This window comes from Microplitis mediator, chromosome 4 (genome assembly GCF_029852145.1).
Source record: "Microplitis mediator isolate UGA2020A chromosome 4, iyMicMedi2.1, whole genome shotgun sequence".
NCBI lineage: Eukaryota > Metazoa > Arthropoda > Insecta > Hymenoptera > Braconidae > Microplitis > Microplitis mediator.
Genome location: NC_079972.1, coordinates 4,626,714 through 4,640,801, shown reverse-complemented (window position 1 = coordinate 4,640,801; position 14,088 = coordinate 4,626,714). Strand labels below are relative to the sequence as shown.

The 14,088-nt window shown below is 30.4% G+C and overlaps 1 protein-coding gene across 2 annotated transcripts in view; it reads right to left on the bottom strand.

Moving 5' to 3' along the window:
- The window catches only part of LOC130667141 (cysteine-rich motor neuron 1 protein-like), a 386,893-nt gene that overhangs the window by 371,381 nt on the left and 1,424 nt on the right, over positions 1-14,088 (bottom strand). For both annotated transcript variants that reach the window (XM_057468631.1, XM_057468632.1), the window contains exon 2: positions 8,645-8,784. In XM_057468631.1, coding sequence (XP_057324614.1) covers positions 8,645-8,784 — 140 coding nt within the window. The remainder of the gene's footprint in view (positions 1-8,644; positions 8,785-14,088) is intronic.

Sequence of the window (14,088 nt, the reverse complement as noted above, 5' to 3'; positions counted from 1 at the left end):
AGTTCAACACAAAAAAAAAATTTTCGCGCAAGAAAAAAAATTCTATGTCGTTTACAGACCCGCTCATTGAAAAATTCGATTTTCCCATTTAAATAACGTGGGAAAAATTTTTAACTTCCCGCTAAGGGAATCGAAGATTTTCGAAAAATTGGGAAGTTATCACCCCGATTTTCAAAAGTCGAGTTTTCATCAGATGTCGACGTTTTGAGGTCCTCGGAGGCTATTCTGACTATTTTCAGAATGATGTCCGTATGTGTGTGTGTGTGTGTGTGTGTGTGTGTGTGTGTGTGTGTGTGTGTGTGTGTGTGTGTGTGTGTGTGTGTGTGTGTGTGTGTGTGTGTGTAAACTCTTTGTACCTTTTGAACTAATGAATCGATTTGAATGGTTGAGGTGGCAATCGAAAGAGCTTGTTGGCCCTCGAAATCGCGTCGAATACCACCTCAACCATCTCAATCGGTTAATTTGTTCGAGTGATATCGTTGGCGAAAGAAATGAAAAAAAAAACGGTTTTTTTCTATTATCTTTGAAGTGACTCATCCGATCACTTTCAAATTTTAATCAGCTCTAGAATTCAAGAAAACGCGCCAATTGCCACCTCAAACGTCAAAATCGGTTGATTGGTTCAAAAGATATCGGCGCTGAAAAGTTAAAAAAAAAAAAACCTTTTATGTTATTTTTTCCACATAAATCTAAATATAATGTGCTAAAATGTGTCTGAAATCATACCAACTCTTTCTCAATATAGTCTCTTTCGATCATCAGATAATGTCATGTAACTTGTTCCTTAGTTTTAAACATATAGTCAGCAAAAAAATGAAAAAACCCAGTCTTTAATGTTTTTCTCGGACATTCCATAGATAATTGCTCTGACCTAAGTCGAAACTCATTCAAATCTTGATTTTGATCACTGACATTGATTTCTGCCTCAATACATGTACTTCAGAGAACATAATCGATAGTAAAAGTTTAAAAGCCGCTTCTTCATTAATGATTTTCGATTCTTAACTTTTTAAATTCTAGCATAAAACGTAACTTATTAGAGCTTGAAAAGCTCATAAAAAATGATTGCATGTAATAGCATTTTCGAGCTCGAAGAGCTCGAAAATATATTCACAGTAACGTTTTCAAGCTCCTTGAGCCCGAAAACAGCAGGAAGTTTTGGGGCTGGCCCGCAGGGTCAACCGACGCCCAGATTTTTTTTTAGCTTTAAGTATTTTTAACCTTGCTAACAAATCGATAGATCAAATAGACTAATACATACTTTTGTAGGAAATTGAACGCTCTACAAAAAAGGTATTCTATTGTTTTTCAATAAATCCGTCTATTCAAAAGGTATTAGAGGTCGAAGTAAAGTTGGAGATCTTTTTACTTTTCCGGTGAATCTATCAGACTTATCACAAAATTTTATGAGGTCTTTTTTGTTGACAATTTTATTCTCTACAAATTATTATGAGTAAAGTTTTTTCAAATTCCGCATTGATTTCTAGTTATTTTTATTTTAATGTCGAGCTCTAGAAATCGACCAGAACCACTTTTTTCAAAGCTTGAAATTAAAATGAAAATAACTAAAAATCAATGCGGAATTTGAAAAAACTTTACTGATTATAATTTGTAGAGAATAAAATTGGCAAAAAATAAGACCGAATAACATTTTGTGATAAGTATGATAGTTTCACCGGAAAAGTAAAACTATGTCTTAGTCTATTTGATCTATTGATTAGTTAACGAGGTTAAAAATACTTAAAGCTAAAAAAAAATCTGGGCGTCGGCTGGCCCTACAGGCCAGCCCCAAAACTTCCCGCTGTTTTCGAGCTCAAGGAGCTTGAAAACGTTACTGTGAATATATTTTCGAGCTCTTCGAGCTCGAAAATGCTATTACATGCGATCATTATTTATGAGCTTTTCAAGATCTAACAAGTAACGTTTTATTTTAGAGTTTAAAAGTTAAGAATCAAAAATCATTTATGGAGAAGCGGCTTTTAAATTTTTATTTTCGATTATGTTCTCTGAAGTACATGTATTAAGGCAGAAATCAATGTCAGTGATCAAAATCAAGATTTGAATGAGTTTCGACTTAGGTCAGAGCAATTATATATGGAATGTCCGAGAAAAACATTAAAGACTGGGTTTTTTCATTTTTTTGCTGACTATATGTTTAAAACTAAGGAACACGTTACATGACATTATCTGATGATCGAAAGAGACTATATTGAGAAAGAGTTGGTATGATTTCAGACACATTTTAGCACATTATATTTTGATTTATGTGGAAAAAATAACATAAAATGATATTTTTTTAACTTTTCAGCGCTGATATATTTTGAACTAATCAACCGATTTTGACGTTTAAGGTGGCAATCGACGCGTTTTATTAAATTCTAGAACTGATGGAATTTTGAAATTGATCGGATGAGTCACTTCAAAGATAATCGAAAAAAACCGTTTTTTTTTCGTTTCTTTCGCCAACGATATCTCTCGAAAAAATTAACCGATTGAGATGGTTGAGGTGGCATTCGACGCGGCTTATAAAGTTCTAGAGCTGAGTAGATTTTGAAGTCGATCGTTCGAGTCGTTTCTGAGAAATCAGTAAAAAAAAAATTTTTTTTTTTTCGTAATTCGCCAATATTTTCGAGTCTGCTCGATCAAATGATCTGAAATTTTTAGGAAAGTTTAGGGCCAACAAGCTCTTTCGATTGCCACCTTAACCATCCAAATCGATCCAGTAGTTAAAAAGTCACAAAGAGTTTACACACACACACAAACACACACACACACATACACACACACACACATATATATATATACATACATACACTCGGACATCATTCTGAAAATAGACAGAATAGCTTCCTAGGACCTCAAAACGTCGACATCTGATGAAAACTCGACTTTCGAAAATCGGGGTGAAAACAATATCTTCCCAATTTTTCGAAAATTGTCGATTTTCTTAGCGGGAAGTTAAAAATTTTTCCCACGTTATTTAAATGGCAAAATCGAATTTTTTTAATGAGCTAGGTTTGTAATTGACATAGAATTTTTTTTCTTGCGCGAAAATTTTTTTTTTGTGTTGAAGTATGGTTTTTTCTACATGCACTTAGAAAAAAAAAAATCTGGCTCCGAAATGAAGCACCCTAATATATATATATATATATATATATATTAGGGTGTCCGTTATTTCCCAAATCGATTTTTATTTACCGATCGCCCCCTGAATCTTTAGTTTATGACCTAAAAAAAAATATCCAACACAATTAGGCTATTAATTTTCACATTAAACCGTGCCGGAATCATTTTGTATTTCCCATTTAAATAACATGGGATTTTTAGACTTTTGACTCTTAATTTTTTTTCTCAGAAACAAATGAGAGTAAAAATTTGATCGAAGTATATAATAGGAAATTGAACGTTGTACAAAAAAGTTCTCCTATGAATTTTCGATAAAATAACTCCTTCAAAATTTATTTAACGTTAAACTTGTGTTTGTTATCAATCCTATAATACTTTTAATTCTATTTTCATTTTTAGCGTTTTTTGCCTATAAAATCTTTGAAATAAAAGATAGTTGTTATTATTACTAGAGTACCGATGATCAGTTATGTAGATTTCATGGCCTAAACAGAAAATAAAGGAAAAAAGCATTGTTTTATGAGAAATAATAGAAATAACATACCTTTCCTCATACAGACGAACTTCAAAATGAATTAATGGAAAGTGGTGAAATAAAAATGTAATAACTTCTTTTTCTATAATATTACTAGCAGACCCGGCCACGCGTTGCTGTGGCTAAGGTTCTTGTCATATTAAACCGAATGGTGTGACTCAATAAGTTATAGATCAAATTGAATAGAATGTAGTATAGTGCTGGATAGCTCAACTGGTAGAGCACACTGCGCGATACCGAATTGGTCTGGGTTCGATTCCCAGTTCGGGCTATATATATTTTTCTCAATTTATCTATAAATTGTCTTATTGAGAAGGTTATTTGCATGTTTAGGTTTCCACTATTTTTAAATATAGTGGAAACCTCAACATGCAAACATGCAAATAACCTTCTCAATAAGACAATTTATAGATAAATTGAGAAAAATATAGATAGCCCGAACTGAGAATCGAACCCAGATCAATTCGAACCCACACCAAATTAAAATGAGGGCATGAGGCAAACCTTGCTTTTGCCACTTAATCGAATACAACCAACAACGTGTGATACCAAAAACTGAATATTTAACAATAAAATCAATTAAGGATTTCAATTTTTGTTTGAACACACGTGCAATTATGTCATGGCGATGAATTGCTTGTTGTCCTGGTAATAGTAAAGTTTGTACCTCTTTCCATTTCGGATTACATGTGAATGTAATACACAAATTGTAGCTTATATAAAGTCCTCCTACAGAATAAATCACCGTCGGAAATTGTCGGAAATTTTCGGTTTGTAATGTTAATGTGTAGTAACGGCGTGAGATTAGACTTCTTTTTCTATAGTGGGGGTAAAAACCGACGGCGACTTACTCTCTAGGAGGACTTTAAAACGTTTGTATTTCTAACATAGCGCCATCTATTGAATACTTACTCAATCCAGTCAACAGATATCGTCATCTGTTAGAATCGTTTGAAGCTTACAGATAATTGTGACTGACAAATAATAGACAAATAATTTGCAATAAAATAATATTGCGACTATAAATTGAGATGTAAGCTATCCTATCTTTCAAGTTGGATCAAATTGCACACGGTGTGCCAATCAAATTTAAAATCGGTTCAGTAAAATCGGAGTCCATCGCGGACAAACAACGTGACACGTAATTTTTATATATAAAGATAAGCAGATTTCTTATTATTTTTGCTTTCTTTCGAAAGCCTTCTAAATAGTCGTTATTGCCCGCCCACGTTTCACATCTAATTTCCAAAAATTTCTATCAATGTTAAATCTTTAAAAGAATTGTCAGGAATCAGAATTTACTTACGAATTGTTAACAATTTACAAGTAATTAATGATGTCACCGAAAGAGCAATTAAATTAACTTAAGAGTATATTAACATTTTAACAACACGAGAAGACCAAAACCATTATTTGATTCAAGTTGTAAATGAATACAAAACAAAATATCCTAATGCGACCATAGCTTTCTTAACAAGAAATTATAAAGAAAGCAAAATTGATAATAAATCTGCTTATAACATTACAGACAAAGGAGTTTTTACATTTTTATTTCACCACTTTCCATTAATTCATTTTAAAGTTCGTCTGTATGAGGAAAGGTATGTTATTTCCATTATTTCTCATAAAACAATGTTTTTTTTTCCCTTGATTTTCTGTTTCGGCCATGAAATCTACATAAATGATCATCGGTACTCTAGTGATAATAACAACTATCTTTTATTTCAACGATTTTATAGGCAAAAAACGCTAAAAATGAAAATAGAATTGAAAATATTATAGGATTGATAACAAACACAAGTTTAACGTTAAATAAATTTTGAAGGAGTTATTTTATCGAAAATTCGTAGGAGAACTTTTTTGTAGAACGTTCAATTTCCTATTAGAATATACTTCGATCAATTTTTTACTCTCCTTTGTTTCTGAGAAAAAAAATTGAGAGTCAAAAGTCTAAAAATCCCATGTTATTTAAATGGGAAATACAAAATGATCCCGGCACGATTTAATGTGAAAATTAATAGCCTAATTGTGTTGGATATTTTTTTTTTTGTCATGAACTAAAGATTCACGGGGCGATCGGTAAATAAAAATCGATTTGGGAAATAACGGACACCCTAATATATATATATATATCTAACTTCTTAGAGAGGTTTTGTAACATTTTCCGGACGATTAGATATAAAATAAAAAGAAATAATAGTAAATTATAATATTGATATAGAATGGTTAAAAATTTTGTTCTTGAAAAACTACAATTAAAATTTAATAAAAATATAAAGTAATACGAAACGTTAAATGAAATAACAAAGAAAATTGTTAAATTTGAAAATTAATTAAACAAAGTATCAGTTATTTAATCGCTGTTGATTTTGAAAATTAACCGGCAAATAAAATCTTTTAAATTTAGTTTTGATCATGAAAAAGAATTTTTAAGTTCCCGCTAAGAAAATTGGAAATTTTCGAAAATTCGGGAAGTTATTGGTTTCGGTCCGATTTACGAAAATTGAATTTCAGGAAGCTATTCTGACTAACTTCAAGATGATGTCTGAGTGTATGTACGTACGTATGTAAATATTCTGTAACTTTTAAACGGATGAACCGATTTTGATTTTTAAGGTGTCATTCGACGCGGCTTATTAATTCCTACAAACTGTGAAAAATTGAGCTTGATCGATAAGGCTTGTTCAGACATATTCAAAAAATAAAATTTTTTCAAAAATGTTTTTTTTTATAACTTCTAATGTGCTCGATGGATTAATGTCAAAATCAACTAGACTCTTAAACTTTTTAAGCCACGTCGAATGCCACCTCAACCATGAAAATCGGTTCATTCGTTCAAGAGAAACCGATTTCGAAAGAATTAAAAAAAATCGGTCTACCGGTTGAACCTGCGGGCCAATCCTAAGAGCACTCGGCGCGTTACCGAATTGGTCTGGGTTCGATTCCCAGTTCGGGCTATCTATATTTTTCTCAATTTATCTATAAATTGTCTTATTGAGAGGTTTGCATGTTTAGGTTTCCACTATATTTAAATGGCTAAACTAAACTAAAAAAATGACTAAAACTTTCCACTATTTTCGGGCTCCTTGAGCTTGAAAACATTGTTGTGTATACCTTTTTGGGCTCTTCGAGCTCGAAAGTACTTTTGTATGCTGTTGTTTAAAAAAAAAAAAAACGTTTTTTACCATTTTTTCACGAACGATATCTCTTAAACAAATTGACTAATTGAGACGGTTAAGGGCGAGTTCTAGAGCTGATTAGATTTTGAAATCAATCGATTCAATTTTTTTGTAGATATTCGAAAAAAAAACGTTTTTTATTATTTCTTTCATCAACGATATCTTTCTAACGAATTAACCGATTGAGATGGCTGAGGTGGCAATCGACGTGTTTTATCAAGTCCTAAAGCTGATCAAATTTTGAAATTGATTTACCGAGTCGAATTTGAACAATTTCAAAAAAACCAAAAAAAAAATTTTTTTTAATTTTTTCAACATCGGATTCCCTTAAAAGAATGAACCGATTTTGATGGTTGAGGTGCCATTCGACGCGGCTTATAAAGTTTAAGAGACCAGTTTATTATGAAATCAATCCATTGAGCACGTTACAAGTTATCCAAAACAAACATTTAAAAAAAAAATTTTATTTTTCGATTATCTCCGAACGAGTCCTACCGATCAAGCTCAATTTTTCACAGTTTGTAGGAATTAATAAGCCACGTCGAATGACACCTTGAAAATCAAAATCGGTTCATTAGGTTCACAGGTTGATAAGTTCCGAGTAAAGGAACAAATTTTAATGAGTAGTTTTGAAAATTGAGAATAAAGATATATAAATGAACAACTCAATTTGGCTCTTTGTAATAACAGTGGAATCAGACACAGAAATATAGTAAATTCGTTACTTGGGTGTAGATGCTAGTCAAAAGGTTGGTATAGGTACTGGGTAGTATATCGGTAGTACACTTGGCAGGATGTCGAGAGGGCCGAGTTTAATATTTAATTATTTTCCATTTTTCCGTTTTCAAATGAACATATATATACTTTAACTTGTTTAAGCTTGACAAGCTCATAAAAAACAATCGTATGCAAGAGTATTTTTGAGCTCGAAGAGCTTGAAAATATAAGAACACTAATAGGTTAAAATTTCAGAGGATTTTAGGATGAGTTGTGGTTTATTAATAACTACTATTATTTTACGCAACGATTCGCAATTTGTCGTAATGGTCATACGTCATGGTAAACAATATGGCTGATTATCGGTAATCATAACCACAGATAGACACAAAAACAATTGTACATTAATTCATACTATTAGATGTTTTTAAAAATAAATCTAGTCGATTAAGTTGTTTAAGGGGATACGCTACCGGACCTCTTTCTCACACTTAGAAAAAGAAACGGGACCATCTTTGTTGCACTCGTAGAGTAAAGACTCCCTATTTAGGTTTCTAATGTTTGTCCGTGAATTAAATTGAATCGAAAATCGGTTACCGTTACCCCTTATAGTAAAATATGATATACAATGAATATAAATATACAATCTACATGACAATGCAATATGAAGTAATGGACAAAATTAATAACATTCTTTGCGGTAGGTATTATATGTCCATAAGTAACAGCAGATCTATATTGTTAATGCTAATGTTTATAAATTGCTATTTATAGATCGCCTGATAAAGTAATAATAAATTGCAAAACCTTGCGTAGAGTAATAGTATTTATTAATTAACCACAACTCATCCTAAAATTCTCTGAAATTACAACCTATAAAATACCAGGATCTGAACAACAACATAAAGTACACTAATGTTTTCGGAATCTTAGAGCTTGAAACCAGCGGGAAGTTTTGAGGCTGGCTCATAGGGCCAACCGGTGCCCAGATTTTTTTCTATGTATTAACACAGAGTTTCAAGTATATAATTGCTTTTTATAAAATCGACATGTTTATTTGTTTTGTTAACAAAAACAAAATACTTACTTGAACAAATTCCTTCATCTAATTCATCAGGTGGACGAAGATTTTTAATGACGCACTGTAGCCCGACCGCGCAGCGGCCAGAAAACCCAAACAGTCCACCACAAGGTTCACCTTCAACTCGAGCACAAACTTTGCAACACCTGAAAAAAAAAAAAAAACATCTAGAAAATCCAAAAGTTCACACCTCAATGCTCATATTATATTTTCATTAATCAACATATTTTTATATTAACACGAAATATTCTTTAACGGTTCGATATCGACAATTCTTTTTTACTCGGTCGAAAAGAAAATAATTTTAAATAATAAATGAAATAAAAGCTAACTTAACTATATATTTAATTCTATATTTTGTAATTAATTTAAATTCTCGGCTAGATGCCGTCAACAGTTTTTTTCTCATAAAGTTAGTGGAGACGATTTAAGTTGACGATAACCCAGTTTTTGAGTTTGGCGACAGTAGAGCACTATCTCTCCGTTTCGCGTTCAAGGTGTATGAATCGTTCCACTATTTGAAATGTTATTATATAAATACAGATAGTTTCATATTACTTTATCAAATTATTAATGAAAACAATATAATGCTATTTATTTTTTATAATTAAGAAAACCTGTACTTAATTAATTAAAAATTAATTGATGTTTAGCTAGTACACTATATCCTACATCATTTGCTTTGTAAATAAATCTAGAATATTTGAATAGTGGTTCTGTAACAAAATAACCGACGACAAAATAACCGGCGACAAAATAACCGGAAGAATAAGAATCAGTTGACAAAACAACCATGACAAAATATCTGTACAGATGTGGTCATTAATGCCTGGTACACTATACGTAGCACTGCTATACTTTGATGGACCATGCATTAATGACCATATCCGTACGGCAAAATATGAGCTACCAAAGAACCGTCGGTAACGCTCTTGAAGTGGGGCTCCACATACTTTTGGCTTTAAAATGGCTTCTGTTTGACATTTTTTTCAAAAGGTGTAAAAAATTATGCCCTTACCCACATGGAAAAGCTATATATTGTTAAAAATATATATGGTGAATATGTGATAAATATATAGCGGCAAAAATATGTATATTTATGAATATCTGTTTTTTACATATATTGGATTATTTATTTCTTTTTATATAATGTTTTATATATCTATATATATACACTAATGCAAAAAATTAAAGGAGCAGAAAAATTTTATAAATTTTTTAGTGATTTTTGGAAGGCTGTAACTTGGTGAAAAAAAATCGTATCGAAAATTTAAAAAAAGCATTTTATAGCTTGAAATCTCTAGTTTAGGTGTATTTTTTTCAAAATTTTTTAAAAGCTTCGATTATTGCGCAAACATGAGAAATACCGCGAGCCAAAAAATTTCTAAATTTTTTTTTTTTTTCTGAAGAGCCTACGGACCGCGGAAAAATTCTTTCAACTAAACGAATGCATACATCGTTTAGCAAATTTATTCAGCTTCAATTTGGTTTTTTTTTTAACCTCGTAGGACGATTTGTCGCAGAGATATCAGCCTTCAAACAGAAAATGATCCTTTTGGCTTTGATCTTCGATATTTCAGGTACCAATGATCGCACAGAAAGTTGAAGGGCGGCGTTGAAAACTTGAATAAATTCCCTACAAGACTTTGTTATCATTTTTTGAAAAAAAAAATTTTTTTTATTTATAACATCCATCAGAAGTAAGTACCAAAAAATGACTTTTTTTGGTTTTTTAGTAAATCAACCGCTACTCTGCAAATATCGATAAAAAAAATAATGTTGCCAGGGACTTTTTTAGCTTAATGTACCCCCAAGACCCCTGTAAATTTTTAAATTGATCTATCGAACCGTTTTTTGGGAATCATCGATCAAAGTTTAGCTAAACAATTAAAGGAGCAAGTTTTGTTCCTTTAATTGTGTAATCATAATCAAAATGAAAAAATTTTTTTTTTTCGACTTTTCTCAAATTTTTGCGTTGATAACTCAGCAAATGCAAGGAAATGACAAAAAAAATTAAAAATTTCCAAAAAATGTCAAAAAAAAAAATTTAGAACACAAAAAACAAGTTTCAATTTTTTTTTTTCTACGATTTTTTTTGACATTTTTTGGAAATTTTTAATTTTTTTTGTCATTTCCTTGCATTTGCTGAGTTATCAACGCAAAAATTTGAGAAAAGTCGAAAAAAAAAAATTTTTTCATTTTGATTATGATTACACAATTAAAGGAACAAAACTTGCTCCTGTAATTGTTTAGCTAAACTTTGATCGATGATTCCCAAAAAACGGTTCGATAGATCAATTTAAAAATTTACAGGGGTCTTGGGGGTACATTAAGCTAAAAAAGTCCCTGGCAACATTATTTTTTTTATCGATATTTGCAGAGTAGCGGTTGATTTACTAAAAAACCAAAAAAAGTCATTTTTTGGTACTTACTTCTGATGGATGTTATAAATAAAAAAAATTTTTTTTTTCAAAAAATGATAACAAAGTCTTGTAGGGAATTTATTCAAGTTTTCAACGCCGCCCTTCAACTTTCTGTGCGATCATTGGTACCTGAAATATCGAAGATCAAAGCCAAAAGGATCATTTTCTGTTTGAAGGCTGATATCTCTGCGACAAATCGTCCTACGAGGTTAAAAAAAAAACCAAATTGAAGCTGAATAAATTTGCTAAACGATGTATACATTCGTTTAGTTGAAAGAATTTTTCCGCGGTCCGTAGGCTCTTCAGAAAAAAAAAAAAAATTTAGAAATTTTTTGGCTCGCGGTATTTCTCATGTTTGCGCAATAATCGAAGCTTTTAAAAAATTTTGAAAAAAATACACCTAAACTAGAGATTTCAAGCTATAAAATGCTTTTTTTAAATTTTCGATACGATTTTTTTTCATCAAGTTACAGCCTTCCAAAAATCACTAAAAAATTTATAAAATTTTTCTGCTCCTTTAATTTTTTGCATTAGTGTATATATTTATATATATATATATATATATATATATATATATATATATATATATATATATATTATCTCAAATAATGCTCAATGTATTTTTGTCATATACGGATGGTATATATATATATATAATTTATAAAGTATTATATAATTAAATTTATACACTAATGCAAAAAATTAAAGAAGCAGAAAAATTTTGTAAATTTTTTAGTGATTTTTGGAAGGCTGTAACTTGGTAAAAAATAATCGTATCGACATTTTAAAAAAAGCATTTTATAGCTTAAAATCTGTAGTTTTGGTGCATTTTTTCAAAATTTTTTAAGAGCTTCGGTTATTGCGCAAATATGAGGAATACCGCTAGACAAAAAATTTCTAAATTTTTTTTTTTTTTCCGAAGAGCCCACGGACCGCGGAAAAATTCTCTCTACTAAACGAGTGCATAGTTCGTTTAGCAAATTCATTCAGCTTCGATTTGGTTTTTTTTTAACCTCGCAGGACAATTTGTCGCAGAGATATCAGCCTTCAAACCTTCAAATCAGAAAATGATCCTTTTGGCTTTGATCATCGATATTTCAGGTACCATTGATCGCACAGAAAGTCGAAGGGCGGCGTTAGAAACTTGAATGAATTTCCTACAAGACCCTGTTGTCATTTTTTGAAAAAAAAAAAAATTTTTTTTTCTATTTTCAACATCCATTAGAAGCAAGTACAAAACAATGACTTTTTTTGGTTTTTTAGTAAATCAACCGCTACTCTGCAAATATCGATAAAAAAATGATGTCGCCAGGGACTTTTTAAGCTTAATGTCCCCCTAAGACCCCTGTAAATTTTTAAATTGATCTATCGAACCGATTTTCGGAAATCATTGATCAAAGTTTTGTTAAACGATTAAAGGAGCAAGTTTTGTTCCTTTAATTGTGTAATCATAATCAAAATGAAAAACTTATTTTTTTTGGACTTTTCTCAAATTTTTGCGTTGGCGACTCAGCAAATGCAAAGAAATGACAAAAATTTTGTTTTTTTTGTCATTTTTTGTACTTGCTTCTAATGGATGTTAAAAATAAAAAAGAATTTTTTTTTCAAAAAATGACGACAGGGTCTCGTAGGGAATTCATTCAAGTTTTTAACGCCACCCTTCAACTTCCTGTGCGATCATTGGTACCTGAAATATCGATGATCAAAGCCAGAAGGATTATTTTCTGTTTGAACGCTGATATCGCTGCGACAAATTGTCCTACGAGATTAACAAAAAACCAAATCGAAGCTGAATGAATTTGCTAAACGAACTATGCATTCATTTAGTTGAAAGAATTTTTCCGCGGTCCGTGGGCTCTTCGGAAAAAAAAAAAACTTTAAAAATTTTTTGTCTCGCGGTATTTCTTATGTTTGCTTAATAACGGGAGCCTTAAAAAATTTTGAAAAAATGCACCTAAACTAGAGATTTTAAGCTTTGAAATGCTTTTTTTAAAATCTCGATACGATTATGTTTCACCAAGTTACAGCCTTCCAAAAATCACTAAAAAATTTAAAAATTTTTCTGCTCCTTTAATTTTTTGCATTAGTGTATATTTTGACTCATATAATTAGTGATGTATTGTCTATATATAATTGATCATACATAGAAGAACTTATATGTTTAAATCTATGGTTTGCGCTATATTGTAGTTATATTTTTCCAATATATTAAAAACTATATTTTTCTCGATAGATTGAAAATTATAATCTTTATAAGCCTACATTTTTCGAGAAGCTGCTCGATAGCATAGAAATAAAAATTATAAACTAAAATGCATGGTTTTTATTATGTAACATACCATAGTCTGAAAAATATGTATAGTACCATAAATTTTGTAATATATTGGACGATATATATTGCAAAATATATGGAGTACCATATATTTTGCAATATACTGTAAAACTTATATAAAAAATTTACATCATACTGTATATTAATAAATATACTCCTTTCAATATAATATATCAATATATAATAAAATATACCTAAATATATATGCTAAACATATATATAAAAAGTTATATTGATAAATATATAATTAATATATTGTAGCAATATATTTTTTTTTAAATGTATTATCATATATTAATACGACAAAAATATAATTATTATTTTATATATTGTGCAAGATATCACATTATAATATTCATATATTTCAAAGTATATTTTTTCACATATAAATTTTTTCATGCGGGTAGTAAATATATCAATATACCCATACGTCAAGAGTGTGAAAACTTGCGATGTTTTCTTACAAAGTTTGTGTGTGCAACTACGAAAATGTGTACCCATACACAAAAAAGTTTAAAAATGTGCACCCTTTTTTCACGAATTTTGTGTGTATAATAACAATAATAAACTCATGCATAAAAAACTATGAAAAATTGCACTAAAATCTTGAAAAACACCGCGAATGTTAACTAACTTTAATTTAATTTTGTCTCAGTAAATTAAGTCGGAAGATTAGTAGTTCATTTTTTATTTAT